Source organism: Trematomus bernacchii, unplaced genomic scaffold (genome assembly GCF_902827165.1).
Source record: "Trematomus bernacchii unplaced genomic scaffold, fTreBer1.1, whole genome shotgun sequence".
Taxonomy (NCBI): Eukaryota; Metazoa; Chordata; class Actinopteri; order Perciformes; family Nototheniidae; genus Trematomus; species Trematomus bernacchii.
The window spans coordinates 2,798,603-2,820,848 of NW_022987910.1; the positions used below are offsets into that span (position 1 = coordinate 2,798,603).

The 22,246-nt window shown below is 40.9% G+C and overlaps 1 protein-coding gene across 1 annotated transcript; it reads right to left on the bottom strand.

Annotated features, from left to right (window-relative positions):
- Positions 1 to 62: 62 nt before the first annotated feature.
- Positions 63 to 22,102, bottom strand: gosr1 (golgi SNAP receptor complex member 1). Its single transcript, XM_034115277.1, has 9 exons — positions 21,956 to 22,102; positions 20,807 to 20,918; positions 19,901 to 19,988; positions 19,329 to 19,436; positions 18,988 to 19,079; positions 13,209 to 13,283; positions 5,019 to 5,048; positions 2,472 to 2,554; positions 63 to 608 (listed from the first exon to the last, which is right to left on the bottom strand). Exons 1-9 carry the CDS (start codon positions 21,987 to 21,989, stop codon positions 484 to 486), a joined length of 747 nt encoding a protein of 248 aa, XP_033971168.1. The 5' UTR covers positions 21,990 to 22,102; the 3' UTR covers positions 63 to 483.
- Between the last annotated feature and the right edge of the window lie 144 nt (positions 22,103 to 22,246).

Sequence of the window (22,246 nt, forward strand, 5' to 3'; positions counted from 1 at the left end):
ATATAGTTGGAAAAAAGCGTTAAATGTTCAGTATCTAGTAGTACCACACACTTGTTTACACATACTGATATGAATAATTTATTAATTTCACATTATACAGCCCACAATGAACTCTCCATCCCACTGCCATTAAAAAGGACAATTAAACTAAAAATCCTCCCTGTGGAAAATAATGATGCATCACACGTTCTCTCAGTCTCTTCACACTCTCCAGTGAGTTATCAATATATTTAATTAAAATCTAGACTTATTTTGTACTTTTGGTCTCCATTCACTTGTTGGCAGCCCTCCATCTGTCCCACTGCTAAATACAAGTTCAGTAGTTCTTGTTGGCCAAATCTGTTCCCGTCCAAGATCTGGACCAACTGAATGTCCCCCTGCTCAGGAGCCTCGGGGTTTATCCAATCACTGAGCTTAGTCTCTGGGTATCCCATGTTACAGAGAGCACGTAGAGTGCGGCTCCTTTAAACATTCAGCAGGCTTTCAGTGGAAGGCGTAGAGCAGGAGGAGGATGGTGCAGACGCCGATCACTGCGCCGAGGATCAGGGAGTCCCTCCTCTTCCGCAGGTTTATTCGCTGGATGAGATTGTTGATGGTTGGGAAACGGTCGAGGAGGGTCAAAAGTTAAGGAGGATCACAAATATTTAAATTCACAAAGACATCTTCGGTTGGCAGTCATAAATCAAACACTTTGGATGTCGATGCCATGCAAATATAAAATCTCAGGACAGCTAACAAACTGAACATTTCAAGGCTTAATGATTCAGCCAAAAATCTTAATCTTATTTTTGCCATATAATGAGATCTCAATAATATGATATCTAGAATTGGGGAACATGATGGATATTGAACTATTAAAAAACTCAAGGAAAAGGGTGCACTGAATTTATAACAGAAGACAAAATAAATGTGTTTTATATGGAGATTTTTTGTTTTATATTGTATGTATGCACCATGACATCAAGTCAAATTCCTCGTATGTGTGAACCTACCTGGCAATAAACCCGTTTCTGATTCTGATTCTGAAAACAGGAGCATCATTGCTAAACAAAATGCGGCACAGTTTTCATTTGATCAACATTATCTTGTTTTTGTTACCTTTGGAAGCCAAAATGCAATTGTAAATAAAGTCATGTAAATTACCAGACCTACTTAAAAGAGGACTCATTAAAAGGTATAACATGGTAAAAAAAAGCCCTCTCAACCTGCATCAGCCCTTTGCTCAGACCGTTTTGCATTACTTGGCTTCTATAAATATCAAAAGATCATTTGTGTGAATGACCACTCCTTGGTCCATCCCTATAATATAACAAAGACCCACTTTCCATCAGAGAAAAGTGAGCATTGATTTCTAATGGCGCGTTTCCACTACAGCGCGGAGCACGGTTTAAGAGGGCTGTGACGTCAGCGGCCCGTCTTTGGTTGCGTTTCCACTTGGCCTAGTACCGGCCGGCGGGTCCTAATTCACAGTTTTTCTGGCCTCATAAAATCGTGGGTCTAGGGCCAGAGACAACGAGGCTGAGTCGGGCTGAGTATGCTAAACTAGAGAGAGCATCGCTGGCAAGGGGGCTACAACTACAACAAGATGGACATATTTGACCGTGATTTAATTGTAATACACGTTTCAAAATGATGCCGAAGTAACAACATACTGATACCGGTTAGTAAAAACCATGAATTAATGCTTTGTCAAGTCTGCAGACAGACGGCAGGCGAAAAACCTTTTAAAATGTGTGTTTTCTAAATGGAGATTGGCTAAGCTAACGCAGTATATGCCCCGACCGTCCACACTCACAACAACGGCCTATACAGACATAAATAAAGCAGCGACTGTATTCACCATGACACAGGCAGTCTGTGGTTTGTACTTGTTTAACTTTTGTCTAGTTTCTGAACATATATGAGGAGCTGTGAGCTCTGAGTGCTAACAGCTAACGGCTGTGTTGTTTTTCTGGGGTTCTCTGAAGATCACGTCACGGCTCCGCCTACACTGCGTTACTATAGATACTACCCCAGTTCCTAAACTGTAATGGAAATGCGCCATAAAGTGAGCCAGTCCTAACGAGGCCCAGCCATACCGAGCGGGGCCGAGCGAGGCCGTGTAGTGGAAACGCGCCATAAAAGGACCAGCATTACATTTCATACCACCAATCCTTCAGCTTCCAATCTATTGTGAGCTTTCTTCTATTTGGTTCCACACACAACGATGCGATTAACATTGCCAACGGCGTGTGATTAATTAGGTGGTTGTTCGTTTTACCTGATGTTGGCCTCCTCCTCTCCTCCTCTCCTCCTCTCCTCCTCTCCTCCTCTCCTCCTCTCCTCCTCTCCTCCTCTCCTCCTCTCCTCCTCTCCTCTCCCCTCCTCTCCTCTCCTCCTCCTCTCCTCCTCTCCTCCTCTCCTCCTCTCCTCCTCTCCTCCTCCCCCCAGGGAGACCATAAAGCAACCTTAATGTGCAGCATGAAGGATACTGGCCAGCGTGTTGACCCGGCTCTGTATGGATTTCAGGAAGCCACGCTGCGAGGTCATGTTCTCCTTGGTCGCCATGGCAATACTAAAAGACAAAAGGGAGAAATTAGATGAACAGTGACAAAATGCTGCATGGTATTGTTAAGAGCCTTTGACTGCAAGTGAGAACGCTAAAGCTGTCAAGGCGGAAAACAGAACCACCTAAAATGTCTATTTCTGAAAATAAATGAAGATGTCCTGTCACCTAAATGTGCTCCCTACAAGCACCATGTCAGGAAAGCATGTATGACCAAAGATTTGTTTGAGTTTTTTTAAATGTTCTTTATATCCCGTCAGCCATTAACAAATCAAATGATCTCACAAAAAAAAGATCTGGTATCTTTAGCTGTCGACAGGACTGTAACAAGCCTGTCCAATCAGTTCATTGGGGTACAGAAAAAAGCAGTTTTTTTTGGTTGCATACAGTACGTTTAGAATATACTGTACTGTTGTTCATTTCTCAATATTCCTGCGCAGTGATTTAATCTGGTATTAAAAGACAATATTTCTGTAGGCACATCCGTACTAAAAGACAATCGTTCTGTAGTGAAACATAAGTCATCCTATCACTGTCATCTTTACGTCGGTGCCTACGATATGTGTGTGAGCTGTGGCTTGTACAGGAAGGTGTAGAGTTGCTGTGTTACTGTAGCTCTCCGGCCTCAGCACCTTTCAGTGCAGCAAAGTGCCGCTGGGCAGTTGGCAGGAAAGGTTTCAGGCTCTATGTTTGCCCTCTGTGGCGTCTGTTACAAGCAGTAATCAATGGAAGCTACACTGCCCTCGTTTGAGCCCTTCTCAGAGAGAGACATTTAGAAAAATACTCCCCAGAACAACCCGACAATGACAAAACACTGACTTTAGCTTAGTGTTAATATGCTCAAAGAACAGGTGGCACCAAATGTAACTGTTGGCAGCGAGGTGATAAGCAGTTAGCGCCCAGGGGACTGACTACTCCCAGCCCAGAGAGACAGGGCCTCACAAAAACAAAGTCAATGAAATCACCACAGTTGTTTACACTTGGCTGGAAGAGCTGATGAGCAGCAGGCCTTGCGTGTGTGTGTGTGTGTGTGTGTGTGTGTGTGTGTGTGTGTGTGTGAGAGAGGTCATGGCTTCTCCTGACAGTCCACAGTCTTGGCCTGCAGCAGTGTTTTGGGGATCATGTTCTCCTCTGTCAGGGAGAAACACTTTGCCGACAACCTCCACACGTCTTTATTTTGACACACACACACACACACACACACACACACACACACACACACACACACACACACACACCCCAGAATTGACTGAATCAGCCTCAGCCTTAGGATAAACAAAATAAAGTTATTCTGATTTGTAAGCACGTCTCAGCATTTCTTTTCAAGGTTGTTTGTTGTTCTGATATGCACCAGAGGGAAATGGAAATAAGGGTCAGAGTTACCAGAGAGGTAACCACAGGAAGAGGACACTCCAAACGAGAGAAGAGTAACTGGAGAAGTTGACTGTGTGCTTTTTACTTGAATTCTTCCCAAACAAAGCAACAACAAGCAAGCACGTCCAAAGATAAGTAGTTAACTATTCAAAGAGCAAATGGAGAGATAGTTAGGTTAGAGCCTTTTATTCATCATCTCTCTATGAACTCAGATGTGACCAGATCTTTATTCTAATGTAAATCATAATCTGGAAATGTTTAGATTTTACACAACATCTTACCTCAACAACTATATCTTGCTCCCTTGAGTTAATTAGTTAAATGTATTTGAGAGTGTGATAGGATAATTTGAGAAGCAACCTTAATGATTTCCACATTTAACTTGGGAGGAATAAGAAACAGAATTGCAAACGTACTGTATAGGTTCAAAGGTTTTCAAAAATGTGGAAAAAGATCAGAGAGGCTATAGAAAATGACAAGACTTTGGAGAAAATGAGCTCTTATAAAAAGGGGTAAGTAAGGAAACGGAATTTGAGAAATATAGACGAAATCCACAAATCATTCCGCTGTCCAAGCCAAGCCCCAGGCAAACATAGTTTACGAGATGCAGGGACTGGAAATGGAAAAGGCGATGGGTGGGAGAGAAAGCAGCCTGCAGGGATGGAGGGTAAATCCTACACAACATATTTGTCATTTGTGCATGTCTGCAGGGAGGGGAAGGAGCAGGGCTGGAGAGAGATGGATGGCATCTATAAATCAGTGAGGTGGGAGGACTTACTCTGGGCACGTGACAGATTTGTTCAGTTTAATGCACACACGATATAATGTGACCATCAGCTGCTGCACTTCCAAGGCTTTGATGTGTATAGAAAACTCTTTTAGTTGAATAGTCCGTAAAAACCATGTCTACAATTGGACTAAGTATACACGTTTATTCATATCATTTCGGCCATGTGGAACCACCGTAACAGGACCTGTCAGGCCATTTTAAGGTACATTTTTGCACACTGGTTTTGATTAAGATTCAGCAGGTAGGTAAGACAGTGGAGATAGGGTGTGGGAGCGGTCCCATATGTGGGAGACAGAGAGCAGGTCTTACCTTATCGTGTCATCCATCAGTCGGTCCGAACTATAGACAGAAAGTAGGAGAGGGCAGAGGAAGGAAAAACAGACAATCACAGGTTAGATATTGACATGAGGCAGGATAGCAAACCTTGGATGGTTATAAACATGATATGAGGGCAGTTATCAGTTTCAGACTGTAGGCAAACGACACTGAATCACAGTAATTGGTGAAACTCAGCTGGACCATGAACTGAATGAAGTGTAATGTTGAGTGGGACTGGATTTCCTTTTCTTCCATCAATCTGATCAACTCCCACATAGGGAATTACATTACATTACATTACATGACATGTTACTTGTTAGACGCTTTTATCCAAAGCAACTTACATACTCAATACTGTGGGCAATCCCCACAGGAGCAATTTGGGGTGAAGTGTCTTGCAGGGACACAACGACATGCTGACTGCAGTGGGGTTTGAACCTGTGACCATCTGATCCCCATACCAAGGCTCTATCCACTGCGCCACACGCCTCCAAGTCGGGCGGCAACACAGCATGACTTAATTCTAATCTTCCCACAAAGTGTAGTGGGGTCACATTTCTGTGTTCACAACAGCAGAGAGTATTATGTATTTAACAACGTTTGTGTGTAACTCAAAAAGCAGCAGCAGATGTTAGACTTGTTTTTATGGACAAAGCTAGATAGAGTCTCCTTTTAGCTCAGAATCAAAGAGGAATGTTTGCCATTTGTCTGGACTGAGTAGAGCCAGAGAGATCCTGGAGCAAAGAGAGGGATCCAGACACTGCTTTTGTCCTACAGACCAAAGTGGAAGGCACACATCCACACACAAACAAACCTCTTATGTTGCTCAAACAACAACAACGCTCTCAGTGGTTTACTCCCTAATGGTATCAATTTGGGTTATGTTTCAGAGAACTAATCTAAACAAATAAAACTGTAGGAACTGTATTCATAAGGAAGTTGAGGCAGGTCATGCAGAAAGCTAATATTTGCCCTACTATTATACTTCAACAACAACGTTATTGTGTCCGTAGAAGCTATTCTATGCATTTCATATTTCCACATCCATTCAGCTGCACAACCTGATTGCCTTGCTTCGTATGTGCTTTCTGTGAAGCTCTTAGCGTCCTAATGTATCAAACCAGAGGAGCAGGAATCTCAAAGATTCCCGCTTTGATTTGATCCACAACAAACTCTTCCCAAACCACAAACATCTTCAACCTTTCCCTGAATCTTCTCTTTATACCTTAACCATTTTAAAGCGTGTTACCGTGTCTAATCTCATGCAACATAATTCACTAGTTTGGTGCTCAATCATAGAGATTGTTCTCAAAACTATGATCCATACTTCATGTCAGCTCCTGGTGACGTATACAATTATCTCACTCCATAAAGGGAATTATAAACAGCTTGCACAGCACCTGGAGCCTGAAATTGAAGCAGCAAAATATAATTCAGTCGTGATTGATTTGTAGCATTTACACCTGTGTCTATCCTACTGTGACACATCAAAATGTCTTCAGTCATTTTTTCGCATCCATCAAATGCTGGGAAGCTCTCAAAAGGAGTTTAAAAGTTCCATGTTAGGAAAAAATGATGAAGACAGAGAAGTCATTTTGTTATAGCGGAAAGGAGCACTACAATATTCAGACAGTCCAAAAAACAAAGGCAACTCAGTTAAACAAAGATCAATACTATTAGGGGATATAAATCGTTGTAACCAAATTTGACTGTGGGTCAGTATTGACCAACTGATCTTGCAGAGGAGACAATTTTCTGGGTTATATTAGTATAATGACTTTAAGCTTGGTCCTGCTAATGACCTGTAATGTTAGGGTCCTTCTCTCTCTACTGGAGGGCCAAATAGGACTGACCTCAACCAATCAACGTTTAATTGTTGGATTTAAGTGCTGTAATCCCATATCCTCGCCCATCACACTGGACGCTGAAATGGAAACTGCACAGTGTGTGGGCTGGAAGGCCTTCGGTTGCTACTGCTCAAGCAAACTATTTGGCAGTAGTATGTAATACTGTCTAAGGAATCAAATTGTTTGGTGAAATAGAAAGGTAACTGTCATTGTCTACATTGTCGCTGTATTGTATAATTATTTGTTTGTTTTACTTTTATGTGTTTTTCCTTTCTATTATTATTTTCTTGATAAGCATTTTTTGGTTTGGTTTTGCATGTGTGGGCTTGTGCGGGTGGAAGGAGGGAATGGGGAGTGTAGTGAGTGTACTGTGATATTACAATGCCAATGAAATGGCATGGATTATTGTACACTATGATGAAATAAAAAGACGTATTAAAAAAAGAAAGCTAACTGGCGCATAACTCCGGCTGGATGGTTTGCCATAACGAGATTGTGGGAGCGGATGGGTGCAGCAACTGTCATTTAAAACAATCTTACAAACCCATTGTGCTGAATTTGATTATCATGCACTTAAGATCAAGAAGTGCTCTAACAAAAGGCTGAATGTCTTGAATAGAAATAAATGACAACTTAAGTAGAATATGGTTAGGTAAAGGGCAGACAGCCACATGACAGACTTCCATCATTGTTTCTTAAACGATGGAAGAAAAAACGTGATGGTGGACGGACAAACGACTGACAGAGAAAACTAAACCTTTAACCGTCTGTCTGCCGGCAGTGTAATCCTTATAAATCACGAGCTGTGAAGCAAAAGAGAGAGCGGCTGTGAGCTGAGGTGAGCTGTGATTTATGGAGATGTTATATGCAGAAGCAGACGGGCCAAAGGATTTATGCTTTGCTCCCTCCATCGTCAAGCTGCAGCAGTAGTGGTGAAGTTGATCACCTTCATGTCAATGTGGCCTCCTGTGGTTTCAGCGTGGGACCTTTCCGTTTCTCCTGGTCAGTGCTGTTTTGCTGCAGTCATTATATCGCTCATTAGCTTCAAGCTAATTGCCTTTCTCAATGTGATGTATGAACCCACCCTCACCCACATGCTTCCATTCACACTCAAGAATATGGAAACGTACAGACTGCGTCCATCCAGTAGTGCCTGATATTTGACCACTGGTTGTTGCAGTGATTCTCAAGCACCGCTGCAAAGATGAATAGACGATCACAAATGGTTCTGTGAAAGGATATGTTTTGCAGCAACCTCCTGAGATGAATGCTCTGTCATGTTGGCTTTTAGAGCAATGCGAGGCAACTATACAATCAGCCAGGTAAACTGAAACATTCATTACTTTGCCTAGGAAACAGTGTAGCAAATCTTGGCAACATTTGTAGAAAGCAAACTGCATCAGCAAAGAGGAAAAGTGGTCATAAATCAAAGCTCGGGGGTACATAGTCAGCACACTTCACAAATTGTCAGATTCGAGGAGGATCTTTTCAGTAACGCTGCCATTCACCAACCATGGCCGATGAGTATAGCACTGGGGGAAGCAAGACAGACTCTTTGAAAATGGTTTGATCACGGTAGAGAGAGCATCTTTCCTGCATTTTGTTGTAGACATTTGTAAATGTAGCTGCTAAGGGAGAGAACATTGTGCAAATGCCGGGCTCTTTGGCAAATACAACACCGAGCAAGCAGAATACATTCAGCACATAACAGCGAGCAGCGAAACACTACAATCATAATGTCTGTACTGGAAATGAAACACTTGAGGGCATGGATATGGTAGATGAACTATGGAAAAGCTTTAACATTGAGATGTTTATGTATATTTTTTTGAAGGAGCAGTTTGTTATAACCAGCTAGAAACAAAGCACTAAACTGAATTGACCTAAAATACATGGCATGTTATTGCTCTTTTTGCTTGCTTCAGTGTTCTGCTCATTTCATTTCAGTGGTCAATCTCCACTACGTATCTGAGCAAGCTTTTAGCAGGTGGATTTTTTCAGGAGGATATAACTGCTCTATCCACTCAACCATAAAAGATAACTTAAAGTGCACCTATCATGCTATTTTTAGGCAATAGCATAGGTCTCAGATAAAAATATATAAAAAACATGTCTATGAAGTGTTTTGCTCAAAATACCAAACAGATAACCCATTCTAGCCATGCCTCATATCCCTCTATTTCACTTCCTGTTTCAAAAGTGCTGATTTGGGGTATAAAGCCTTAAAAAAAGAAAGAAATTGATACAAAGAAAAAAGGAGGTGGCTGAGCTCATGCGGGAGATTCTACCGGCAGATACTGCGGCGATGAAACGCCATATCATGGGTTATCAAGGATTATTTCTGAAACAGTATGGAGCTCAAAGGCTTTCTCTCTTGCCGGTTATACCACAAGGTGAGTTCCTTTTTATTTCCTGCTTCTTCACACACATGCTCTGTGTACAGATTAGCTCTGAGTGTTAGCGATGCTAATGTAAACATGCACCGACCATATTACGTCCAAAACAGTCGGGCATTGTTTCTGATAGCAACGTTTCTGATAGGGCCGTGGGTGTAAAGCCAGCCTACATTTCTGATATTACGTCATATCGGACGCATATCTGGATCAGCTCCGTTGTAGCCCCGTTTTTAGAGATTTGGGTACGGAGGAAAAGAGAGGGTTTTATTATCTGACGCTGCGTGAGTTCCCCGACACACCGGGGACACATATTTATGTATAAAATACATCAAAAAGTGCATTTTGCATGATAATTCCCCTTTAAATATTCCCATTTTGTAGTGTTTTTTTGTTAGCTAGCTGTTACTTCACCCTGAATAATTTGTACCCTGTTGATAGCCAAGGATGGCTATGAGATAAAACATGAAATGTCCACATTTAATCGAAGAGTAAGCAAGTCTCCATCATATTCAAGCCAATGTTTGTCAATGTAAAAGTAGGAGTGGACAAGTGAATGTGCCTCACTTCACACTGACACCATTGCTGTGTCAAAAGAAATGCCTCCGTTTGCCAGGAAGTCCTGATAGCAGCGACCACTACCATTAGAGCATTTCCTACATGAACTTTTAATGGACCTGCCCGCCCGCCCCTCCCTCCCTCTAGTTTATTCATGAGCTCTGACCTTTATGGCAGAGAGAGATGGAAAAACAGATACAAGGAGAGAGAATAAGACAAAGATGAGGCACACTCACAAACCAGTAGCTCTAAAAACAGGTTCAAGTTTAAGATCGCTTACACTATTAATAACACTTACGGAAATATAAAAGTGACAAAAACAAAATGCACATCTCTGATCCTAACATGTATAGCGCAGGCTGCTGCTACCCACCTCATTATCGCTCCCTTCCTTTAACAGTAGTTTCTGCGCTTGCCAGGGTCACACAGCGAGCTGCGACATCAAGTTGAAAAAGTTGAATCATCGTAAACTCTGAATGCGGTGCCAAATAGCTGCGTGCCTTCACTAGAGGCAGCAGCCCTCTCTGTCCTTGCAGCCAACCTTGGCAGCGGCTTCTCGCTGTCTAAAAGCTCCTAAAGTGTCACTCTTATTCACCTCGGCTTCTCAAACATAATACAGGAAGGTCTGTACACGGATCACCACTACCAGCACACAAGAGGAGGTTATCTTAAAAATGTGTCTGTGCATGTCTTTTTTATTAGGCACTGTTGACAATGAATGCAGGGTGGCAAACACTCCACTCACTGCAGACATTTATAGATTAACTGGAAGGGACTTGTTCTCTTTTCTTTGGGAAGTGATTAGTCTTAGCTGATCAGTTTGGCAATGCCGGTACCATCCCTTGCCAATACATTTTTAAACAAGCACACGCACTATGCAATGCCTTCTTTGGCCTCGGTGCAGATTTATATTGATTACACATTACATCATCTACCCTAAAACAGAGACAGAACACTTCATGTTGGCTTACTTGCCTCAGGTAAAAAGCCAAGGGCACAAAACAAGTGTATCACAAGCTGAGCTGCAAAATAGCTCCACAGACACTTCAGTGTGAATATTTAATACTAAGAATGTTTTTAAATCTTTCTAGATACAAACACATCCCTCAAGTGCACATAGGGACTAATGCTTATTATTGTATTTTATTAAAAGAGAGAATCCCAGATTGTCAGAATGCATTATTTAAAACATTAAAAGCATTTGGACTTAAACCTCTGATCTCTATGGAGGATCCATGCTCTGCCTTCAGTTAGACTTCAGACAGTTTCTCTGGCCACGAACACATTTTACTCCCTTTCTCTGAAGGTCCTTTTTCCTGTTTCATGGCTCTAACAGGATCAATCAAGCGTAACTCGATCCTCATCGCCAGTCTTCTCCATGCCCTCCATGCCCCCCCCCCCATCATCTTTGTCTATGGTCTGGGGAAGCCCTTTAATATGGGTTGTGGCAAGATGATTTCATTGTCGATATCCTGATCAATTGTGCTGGATTGGCACAAGGGCTTAAGTGCTGGGAATGCAGGTCGCTGCAAGAAGCCCGAGGAGGTTCAACATGCGTCACTGGCAAACCCTGTTCTCATTTGATGTTGCTATTTCGTCATTAAAATTCAGAATGGCAATTTGGAAAAAAATGAGGAAGGAGGAGAAGGTTCCTCCGCCCTCTCAAGCCAATATGTAAGATACACAGCGTGATATGAGCAACCATATGACCGTATTTCTCAGGGCAACTCCTTAAACATGAATCCATGAGGGTGTTCACTTAGGTCTTTCCTCGTAGTTTCATAAGTGAGTATCACAATGCAGCTTCACACAATGGAGTGACTATGTGACTCTTAAACGCCCCTGTGCAGCTACACTGAAAGAATGCTACTGCAATTAAATGTCATTAATACATTCACTTAAAGTAGTAGTAGTCTGTAACTACATCAATCTGTTGGAAAAGTATTTCCTGGGAGTGCTAAACTCCAACTCAGTGCATCTTTCAATATCTTGTAAAAGGTTGTATCTTCCCATCAGAAATGGGTAACTACACCAGGCACCAATTTCTGCACCATCAGCTTTCTATCAGCATACGCTACAGATCCCTCTTCACGTTACTGCCAGAAGGCAAAGCAGCTGTTTTAGGGACGGGGACATTATTTAACGGATTCAGATGAAAATGTTGATACATTAAATTTGAATCATTTCAGAATAAAGTTTCAGCCATGGAATAAATAAATAAAAATATAAAGGAACTAAAGATTGAAACAAAAAAACTGCCATGTCATTGCAAGGTGGTTTTCTAGCTATGTTTTAATTGCTTTTTAAAGTTAATGTTGGTGAGTTCACTCTCTGTATATGAGTCACTCTATAAACCCATTTTCATTTGATAAATTGAAGAATAAACATTAGCCTTGTCAGAGCAGATAAAGCCAGCTTTGAAATGAATTGAGAGGTTATTGATGGGGAGGTATTATTCCTTTGAGAGGTTGAAAGAGGAAAAAGGATTCATCTATCAGACTGCTTTGTATTTGCTAGGTTGTAATTATCAAATGGGATCATAAAGTCTGACATTTCAGAAGCTTTTCTGTGTTTTCTTTGGGTTGCGTGTGTCCGTGTGCCCTGCTGACATCTCATTTTTCTTTCCACACAGGGTGCCTCTCACACACAGGTACACACATACAGGCTTCACAAACTTTGCTACCTCATGCAGTTCTGCAGTGCTGGAGTCAGCCAAATGATAGTAGGACACTAACGAGGTTGTTGGCAGATCATAGTGTGACCTACCGTGTCAGTATACAGGGTATGCCTCACTAAGCTTTAACATATAACGGTATGCAATAAGGTAGAAAACGTGTTAGCTTAGCATCACATGGTGTGGCAATAAAGTAACCCTCCCAAACAATGACATCTAAACCCATCTCTTCCTATATATTCTTCATCGGGACATTCATTAAAGCACAAATGTTTTTTTCTCTCTACTAGCCAGGAAAGCACTCAAACCCTACCAACATTTTCTCTATCCTGAAGTACACAACAAACTCTAGATTAATGAGGGCGAGATCCTGAAAAAGCAGCTCCCCATCTGCTAGAGAGCATCTGCGAGAGTAAAGGTATAACGAGATAAAGCACTAAAGGGTGTCAGATCTTAACAAAGCAAGCATCAGTAACAGCAATGATTTCCGGTGTTGCTCCAAATGGTTTTGCTGTACCATCAAGATGAGTTATCCCAGCTTTGATTTCTGCAAAGCTCAGGCTCTTTCTTCATCAGGAAAGACTGTAAAGCTCTATGGTGGCTATATCTCACTTCCAACTGCTAACTACTAAACATTTGTAATTAAAAAGTTGAAATATTCATCACTTCAAATTGTTTAGATACAGCAAAGAGAGGTGATGGGACTCACTTTCTCAGATGCTCGTGCTCCTTTAGGAACAGCTCTGTTCTTCTGTTGTTGACCCCGGAGCCACTCTTGTATGTCCTAAAAAGGGAATGCAGACACACCGGTTAAAACAACACTGTCACTTTTGATAAGGTCACATATCAAAGAAAGTTTTGCAACAATTTAGTCTAATTTCTCTCATGTCAACCAATATGTTAATGGGCATTTTCAGCATTCAGGCAATGACAACATTACAGTATATCGTCCAAGTCAAATGTGATCCAGAACTCAGTTACCTCTTAGGGTTGTAAACATGCTTGGGAACATGCTTACATTTAGCGGACAGTAAACAGCCTTTAGCGTGAAGTTTTGTCTGTTCAGATCAACAGAATCAGTCGCTCGGAGAAATACATTTCCATATTTCACCCCATTTACTTTTTCATCACCACCTCAGCATTTTCTTTCCTTCATCCACAGTCAAAAAATCAAGGGGTAAAAATAGTTTGCTAGTTTATTTTGCAAAGTGTGTCTACGCCAGCTTTTTCAATGTGCCTGTCTCACTAGCATTAGAGACCTGCCTGCAGTGTGAAAGTCGTGCTCATCTTAGGTATACGTACAAGCAAACAGAAAACACTGGTTGCTCCCTGGGACTGCTTATTATTTGACTCTTCATTGACATATTTAATCTGATCCACTGACAAAAGGGACTGATTTTTATCGAATTGCAGTCGGTGCCAATGCTGCTGCCTTTACTGCTAACGGAAAAAGCTCTTCCATTTAACTCGGATATCCCGAGCTGGGAATGACATCACAGCCGAGTTCACTAGGTTTGAGTAGATAGTCAGAAACCTGTAAGCTTTGTTGGGTTAGGGTTAGGGTTAGGGTTAGGGCCATACCAGTTGATAACCACTATTATTACATGGCTTAGTTGAATACTCGATTCTGATTGGTCAATTCAGAACACGTGACACGTTGTTAATCCAGAACAGACAGACCGCTGTCAAGGACTTATTGACCGTTGTTAAGGACGCTCACATCTGCACAAACAAGTCTGTTCGATTTAACTGTATACAGTTTGGCCGAAAAGCAAACTGCATGCAGTTTGCTTTTCTAACTGACAAGACAAGAGCGACAAGAAAACAGCGGAGAAGTAACGGGGCAGAAACCCTCCTTTTTACGCAGCGGTCCAGACATAGACATCAAACGGCGACACATATTCAGTTGCCAGTTACTTTGGCATTAGGGCAGGGATATCTAGATACTTTCCAAGGTTTGACATAATGAATTGTGCTACTTTTAAAGCAAGCAACGATGTTTTCAAATCTGTAATCAAAAAGCTCCTCAAAAACGCTATCGAAACAGTTCCTGCCGTTGCTACGTTAGTTCAAACAGTAACAACGGACTATTTTTCTTATAATATATATCATTTCTTAGAATATTATTTCAATTAATATTGGGAGTCATATTGTTACTTTGTTGAGAATGTGGCCATGTAATAAGCGGGATAATGTGCAGCGACTTGGTCATTATGGGGAAAATAACACCTTCATGCCGATCTAGATCCCTCCGCTTCGCGTCGGGTTCCTGATCAGCCTGTCGGTGTTCTTTTTCCCATAATGACCGCGTCGCTGCACATTATCCCTTACTTATTATTACACCCCAGTATTCTTTGCAGATACAAACCCTAGGGCGACATAAAGTTGTACAGTACTGTGTGTATGACTGATTTAATGAGGCACAACAACATCAAGTGAGTTTCTAGTAAAAAGAAAAAATATATATCACAGATCTGCATGCCGGAAAAAAGCTAAAAAAGCCAAACTGGAGAGAGGTAAAGAGCCGAAGGAAAAGCCTGGCCTGACTTTATCCATGCAAGACATTATCTAAATGACATTATCTATGTAAGAGACCACTAGTACTATTTGATAGCACCATACAATCTCAGGTTAATAAAAGAGCAGAAATAAAATAACTGTGCTCTATTACTAAGCTATCTGGTAGCAAAGCAAAGTTAATGGACGGGTTGTTATACCACTCACAGAGCAAACGCATCACACCCATTCTCTTTTGCTTAATGCACCACTCGCTACCAGCACCGCTGAACAGCTGACTCCCAGTGCTCTCCGGGGTTTCTGGTCGTTTAACACAGCCCCACCCTCCTGTTGGGCGACACCGAGATAAAGAGCAGAGGAGGAGGGGGAACTGTGAAACATAATGCACACGCACCATAAACATCCTTCCCCACCCAGAAGTCCAAGAACCAATGTGCCTACTTCATGCCAAGTGCGCCATCCAAAGTCGGTGCACACACAACACACTGACTTGAGCCCAATCTGGCCGCCCCCCCCCAGCAAAGCCTTTGTGAGGCTGGATCTGCCTTCACTGACAGCTAGCTTCATCACTCCAGCAAGGCCTTTTAAAAGGGCACTCATGTAAATCACAAGCAAGCGGTCATTGTTGTTGCTGACATTTAGAATCAAAGCAGGAGAAGAGGAAGCATGACGTCTGGGCTCAGCTCTGCTACAAGTCACTGTTATGAATGGTGCAGCTGCGTGTGGGCGCGTGCACAAGTGTATGTTTCGCTGACTGTCTCCAAGCATAGTGAAAGATATCGACACTGCTTTTGACAAAATGACATATTGCTAATTTATTCTCTTGCATAACTGAGACAGTGTGCACTATTTATTTTAATCAGTATTGATTTTTTGTGTGTGCAGTGTAAACAACCTTGATACACTTCAAAATCTACAGTTAACAGCGTCCTGGCTGGGTTTACTCCATGCCCAAGATCTCTACTGCCCTCTACCTGACGAAAGGGTAACAAAAAGGACAAAACGCTCAGCTTTAGCAGAAACATTGATCGATGTATCAATGGCATTAAAACACCTACATTTCAGAAAGAATTGATATTACCAATTTGCTCTCGTAACTCAATTCACAATATACTACTATCAGAATCAGAAACAGGTTTATTGCCAGGTAGCTTCGCACATACGAGGAATTTGACTTGATGTCGTGGTGCATACATAAAATATAAAACAAGAAATCTTTAAGGACAGTGTAATAAAATAAAGCAGTAATTTACAGCGAAATGGAATGCAATGAGTTATAGAATATCAAATAAGAATATGTGTAGTAAGCAGTATTTGAGTCTACGTTGTGTCAGTGGGGGGACCCGGCCTTGTTTAAGAGGCCGGTAGTGGAGGGGAAGAAACTGTTCAGGTGGCGAGAGGTTTTGGTCCTAATGGAGCGCAGCCTCCTGCCAGAGGGGAGGGGGGTGAACAGTTTGTGTCCAGGGTGGCAGGGGCCGGCCACTATGTGACTAACCTTGACTATCTACCTTACATGCAATATTATAATAATAATAATGCATTTTATCTTGGATAAAGATGTGATCATTGATTTTTTTCTTTGAAAGCCCCTCTGAAAAGATCAGATTGAAATGTGTTATTGATAACAAGTGAGCCCACAGTTTGTTATTCCTCACAAGCAGCATCGCAGTTCAACAGATCAAGTCTTGGAATACAATAAGCTAACCCCCCAGCTGTCCAGGATCAATTGCCGTCATATATTCTCAAGCTATAGAGCAACCAAATCACTTTCCCATGCCCCATCAGCAAAGGTCAATGGGGAAGTAATGGGCAAATTGCTCTTTAAAGGAAATTGTTTTATGTAAAGCTTGACTCAGCATCTTATTGTGCTGTGCCACAACACAAGCGGTTGTAATTCCCCTACCTGTAGGCGCAGACAGTTCCCTCATTAGCAGCTCCAGGGCACATTATTCATTGTTAACCTGAGCAATGGGTCAACAACACTGGCTCGTTTTTATGCATTAGATTCATCAGGAGTCCGCCTATTAGCAGGGTCAGCGGCCCTCCTTGGTAATGTGATTTAATGGGAATATCGAGGGAACTGTTGCATGTAGTGCTGACCTCACTGGATGATACTAACCGGGTAGATGTTCAGGTAATATGTGATCGCTAATGTGCATCATGAATTCTAATTATCATTAGACCTTAAAGGCTTGGTGTTGTATTGATAACATTTGTTTAAAAATAGGGTAACTCGAAGAATAGAATTAGGCCTGAAATAGGAGATAATGCACTTTCACAACAAATGATTTAATGGTTGATGTATAAAGAAAGAGAACCATTGAGGGGAAAGTGTGTTCCTCTTCAACAACCATTTTTTCATCATCTTCTTCCTCATTATAAAATTGGACCATTGTACTTGAACAATCAAACAGCAAATTAATTGCATTGCATTAAGTAGCATCATGCCAATACATGCTGCATTATCTATAAGAAACATGAAGGCAGCCTGCACAGTCAGTAGTTAGTTATATGTCCTCAAGTCCAATGTATACAAGTCTATAGCCTTTTTCAAACCAAGTTCCAGGTCATTGATATAAATCAAAATACATCATCAGCAGACTCATGTGATTAGTTTTGCATTTACAACACAGCCATAATGGTTTGTCTAAAATGTTATGAGGTCTTGCGGTGGGAAACTCGCAGAACAGAATTCCCTGAAAATTGATCCCTGCTTCGATTCACTCATGACCGCATACAGGAAATGTTCCTGGATATCGATAGACTGCATGAGTGAAAGGGAATTGTGATTACACCGGTGTAACATTTTACCTTTAAGAACCAATGGGAATTGAAGTAATCGAATAATAAAGAAATAATGACACTGACTAATGAATGTGTGAGAGCTTAATGAGAAAGAGCTATGATGTTAAGTGACTCTGAGGCTTATGTATGACTGTGTGAGGCATCCAGAGACTATCTGCATACTAGATGGATGGAAAGGAATCAATAGGAATCCTGCAGTCCACCGTATGCTCACTGCTGCGCCTCACAGATCAATAAACCATTACAAAAAAAAACGACAAGAGTCATGGTCTGGGGGAGCTTCCACCTCATTTCAATACACTCACTCACAACTGAGCAGAGGACACACTTTCTCAATACAAGGCCGTAGGGACCATGAATCGTCTTAGCTTTTAATGGCCAACATTTTTCAAGAATGTGCCAAGTGGAAGTCAAGGTTCAACTATCCCTCAAAGGAATAAAGTCTACAACATAAAAACACTGTGAATAATGCCCGGCAGTTTCTATTCCTCTGCATCCACAAAGATCAAAGAAAATAAATTCATGATATGACAATATTATAACTGCAACTGTTTTACTGCAATGCCAATAACAGTCTTTGTTTACCTTGAACAGGGCTGGGCAATATATCAATATTATATGTATATCTTGATATGAGACTATAGAGAGTTTGAGATAACATTTATCATTTCATAATACCCACATATCTGAGGATTATTTATCAAAACTGTCATGTGTACATTTTGTGTCAGCACCAATTCTACGTTATCGATACTGAGGTATAAAAAAAGAGGGGTATTTGATTTTCTCCGTATTGCCAAGAACTAACCATGAGCAGTCAATATATTTAAGTTATCGATATTTCTGTGAAAACAGTGTGAATAATAATAAACTACAGAGTCATTTTATATATTAGCTGCTGGTCAAACTAATAAGATAAGAGATAAGATCGAACTTCATTTATCCCCGTGGGGAAATTCAGGCGTTTATAGCAGCAACAGGGTCAGAGTGAAAAACAGGATTCAAACAAGTAAACAAAGATAAAATACAATACAAATAAAAATAATAATACAAAAATTAAAAAATAAAGTGATAAAGTAACTGTTGAAACAGATATCACGGTAACACGATCGTCATTTGGATGGACATATATACATGATAATAAGGTGGTGTGACTGTGTACTCACTCAATGTCTTTCTTGACAGACCCCAGCAGGTCTTCTCTTTCCCGAATGGCCAAGAAGTTGCCTTTGGTTTTGTGGAATTCATGTGTGTAATCCTGCGTAGGAAACAAAGCAAAGGGGGAAATGAAAAAGGGAGGAAGAAGAACAAAGTGCAAACACCAAGAGCAGAGAATGAAAAACATGCGTGTGCTTCAGAAAACTGTCGTGTTCTGCAGGGAATTGAGTTAAGGTTATTCACATGGGAGACATGATTGACATGACATAAAACATGTGAAGAAGAATACATAAAGAGTATAAAGATAGAAAAGGATGAAGGAAAGCTAATTAAGAAGGAGAGGGCCAACCTGTAGGATGTCTCTGTGTCTCTGGAGCGTGTGCATGAGTGCGGCATTGAGAGAAGTCGAACCCGGGGCGTTAGTGTACTCCGCCATCTTGTCATTCACTGCAGTCAGCTGACGGAGGGATGGGAAATGAATGGAAATCACATCAGAGCAACCTTAAGGTAAAGTCTTGCACAGAAACCCGGCACAACATGGCGCATATGCAAAACAAAAACAACACTGCGAAAATGTACACTTTAATTAAAGTGATTTCTTTCATGCCAAATGAAACATCTCTTGCAGTTGTCTTATTACATTTAAAATGGACACTGTATTGTTAAATTATCTTCTGTTGAGATAGTTTGTTGTTTGCAGAGTGTGCCTTTTTAAATGCCCCAGGGGAAAGGAAACCTTAAATTCAGATTTTAACCAAGTCAAACACAGTTCATCATTCTATGGTGCAATGCAAACCATGTGAAGAAGTGGAGAATGGATCCTGCTCTTTCCTCGATTAAGACAAGGACCTTGGCATAAATCCAGGGCTGTCCTTATGTTCTTTTTTTGCATGGGCCACCGGTTCAGGAGAATTGACTCACTTTGGAGAGCAGCTGTTCGATCTCCACTGACATGGTATCAAACATCCTGTCCTGGGTGGAGTTGTTTAGCAGAGGGGTGGTGTCTGACCTTCAGGAGGAAAAACCAAGAAATGACACCCATCAGGAAAACGACTTAAAAGTATTTTTGTTTGTGCGACTTTTTCAAAATGTTGTAAGTAAGTGTTTTATAAATGTACTATCTGAACATTACAACATATATTTATATTGATTACTGAGTTGTAGCGCTGATTAAATGATACAGTGACAAAGGTTTAGCACCAAAAGATGATATAAAGTAAATAATAAAGTGGTTTTAAACTGTGTGAAAATGTTAAGCAAATTTAAATGATGTGCCGTAAAAAGAAAATAAATGTTGAATTAGAAATTACACAGTGAACTTAAATTATGGCTGTTCATATAAAATCCAACACAATTCACATTTCAAATCCCTGTATACTACTGTATCCATAGTGTGATTGAACCACTTCAAGTTGAATAAGAAATAGAATGATTATTATTGTTGCTATTTTATGTTTTGTATTCATGTGCAATATCAGCAGGTATGTGCAATATCATATCCTGTACATATATGTTTTAGATTATATGTGCAATATTTTGTATTCAATAATAAGTCAGTGTTTTTTAACTGTTTACTGTATTGTGCACGTTCTCTTGTTGTTGCAATGTCCCTTTGCCGCTGTAACACTGCAGATTTGTGGGATTGACTAATAAAGGAATATCTTATCTTATCTTCCTTGAAGTAGTTAGTCTATGTAGTCTCCAGGTAAGCTACCTTTGCCTCACAACCTAAACTACTTAACATCCCATGACCTGTATGACTAAGAATACGTAGGAGAAGTCTTTAGCTTCAGTCGTTGTTAGTTCTGCATGTGTGCCGGATCTTACGTCTCTCCTCGACGTCCATCCCTGGAGCTGCTGTAGCTGGTGCACAGTTTACTGAAGGACACCAACTTCAGGTCGAGTTCATTCTCCAACTGTCGGGCCTGCTTTCGCAGATCTGCAACAGGGGCACACACAGAGAGAGAATAAAAGTTAAACATTTAAAAGTGTAACAACAGTACAGTTTAGTCTGTTGCCACCAGTGGTGTGAAGTAGTAACTAAATAGATGTACTCAAGTACTGTACTGAATTACAAATGTGAGGTTCTTGTACTTTGCTTGAGTCTTTCAATATGTTGCTACTTAGTACTTCTACTCCACTACAATTCAGAGGTAAATCTTGTACTTTTACTCAATTACATGTATTTAATACCTTTACTTACTTTGCAGATTCGGATTAATGATGTGAATTATAATCAATACTTAAATAAGACTTTAGTTACACCTGGAGTAAATTCACAAGATACTCTGCAGAATACAAAGTAATTCAAACTAGCTTCACCTTTGCCAGCTTTGATAACACTCTAATGCATCAATAATTATAATCAAAGCATATAATATATATTATCTGAAATGGACCAATCTGCATAATGAATACTTTTTACTTTTGGTACTTAGTAAGTATATTTTGATGCCAATACTTTTGTACTTTTGCTTGAATAACATTTTGATTGGAGGACTTTTACTTGCAACAGTGTATTCCTAGATTCTGGTACTTATACTTTTACTTAAGTACATGACCAGAGTACTTCTTCCACCTCTGGTTGCAACAGCTAAAGCCAACGATAACGCCATTACAGCACTGGTTCTGAACTTGTACCATTAAAGTGAGATAAACAAGCTAACTTATATAAAACTAGGGGGAGAAAAGGAAACGGTTTCTTACAATACAGTATGTTCAGCTAATGGTTATAATATCTGACAACCGTCTCTCACATTGTCAAGTTGATAAACACCTTAATGAAAATTGCGATATGTTAGCTAGCTTGTTGGGTGCTAGTCGTTGTAGGGAAACACACGTATGTGTTTAAAAACGGATATGAGTCAACTCCGCCGACAGTGACAATAGCAAATGAAACGATAACATTGTTGGATGCTATACTAGATGTTGTCGTACACTGTGATTTTTTAAATCGAGTGTGGTTTCCTGCCTTACCTTCCCAGTAGCTGCTGCCTCCTATCCCTGCCATCTTTGTTGTGCTGCGACGTCACCGAGTTCCGGCTTGGGCACGTCACGTGTCAGAAGAAGACGTTCCACTTACAAAACAAAGAGGAGAGTTTTTACCATCCTCAGCAGAGTCTGTCAGGCGACACACTCCACAGGCTCCACAGGCTCCACATGTACCAGTCCACAGTCCACCAGCCCCAACATAAACAGCGCCGCCTAGAGGCCTTTTGGGGCTTCCACACAAGTTTCATCAGTCACAGATTTCTTTTCTTTTTACTT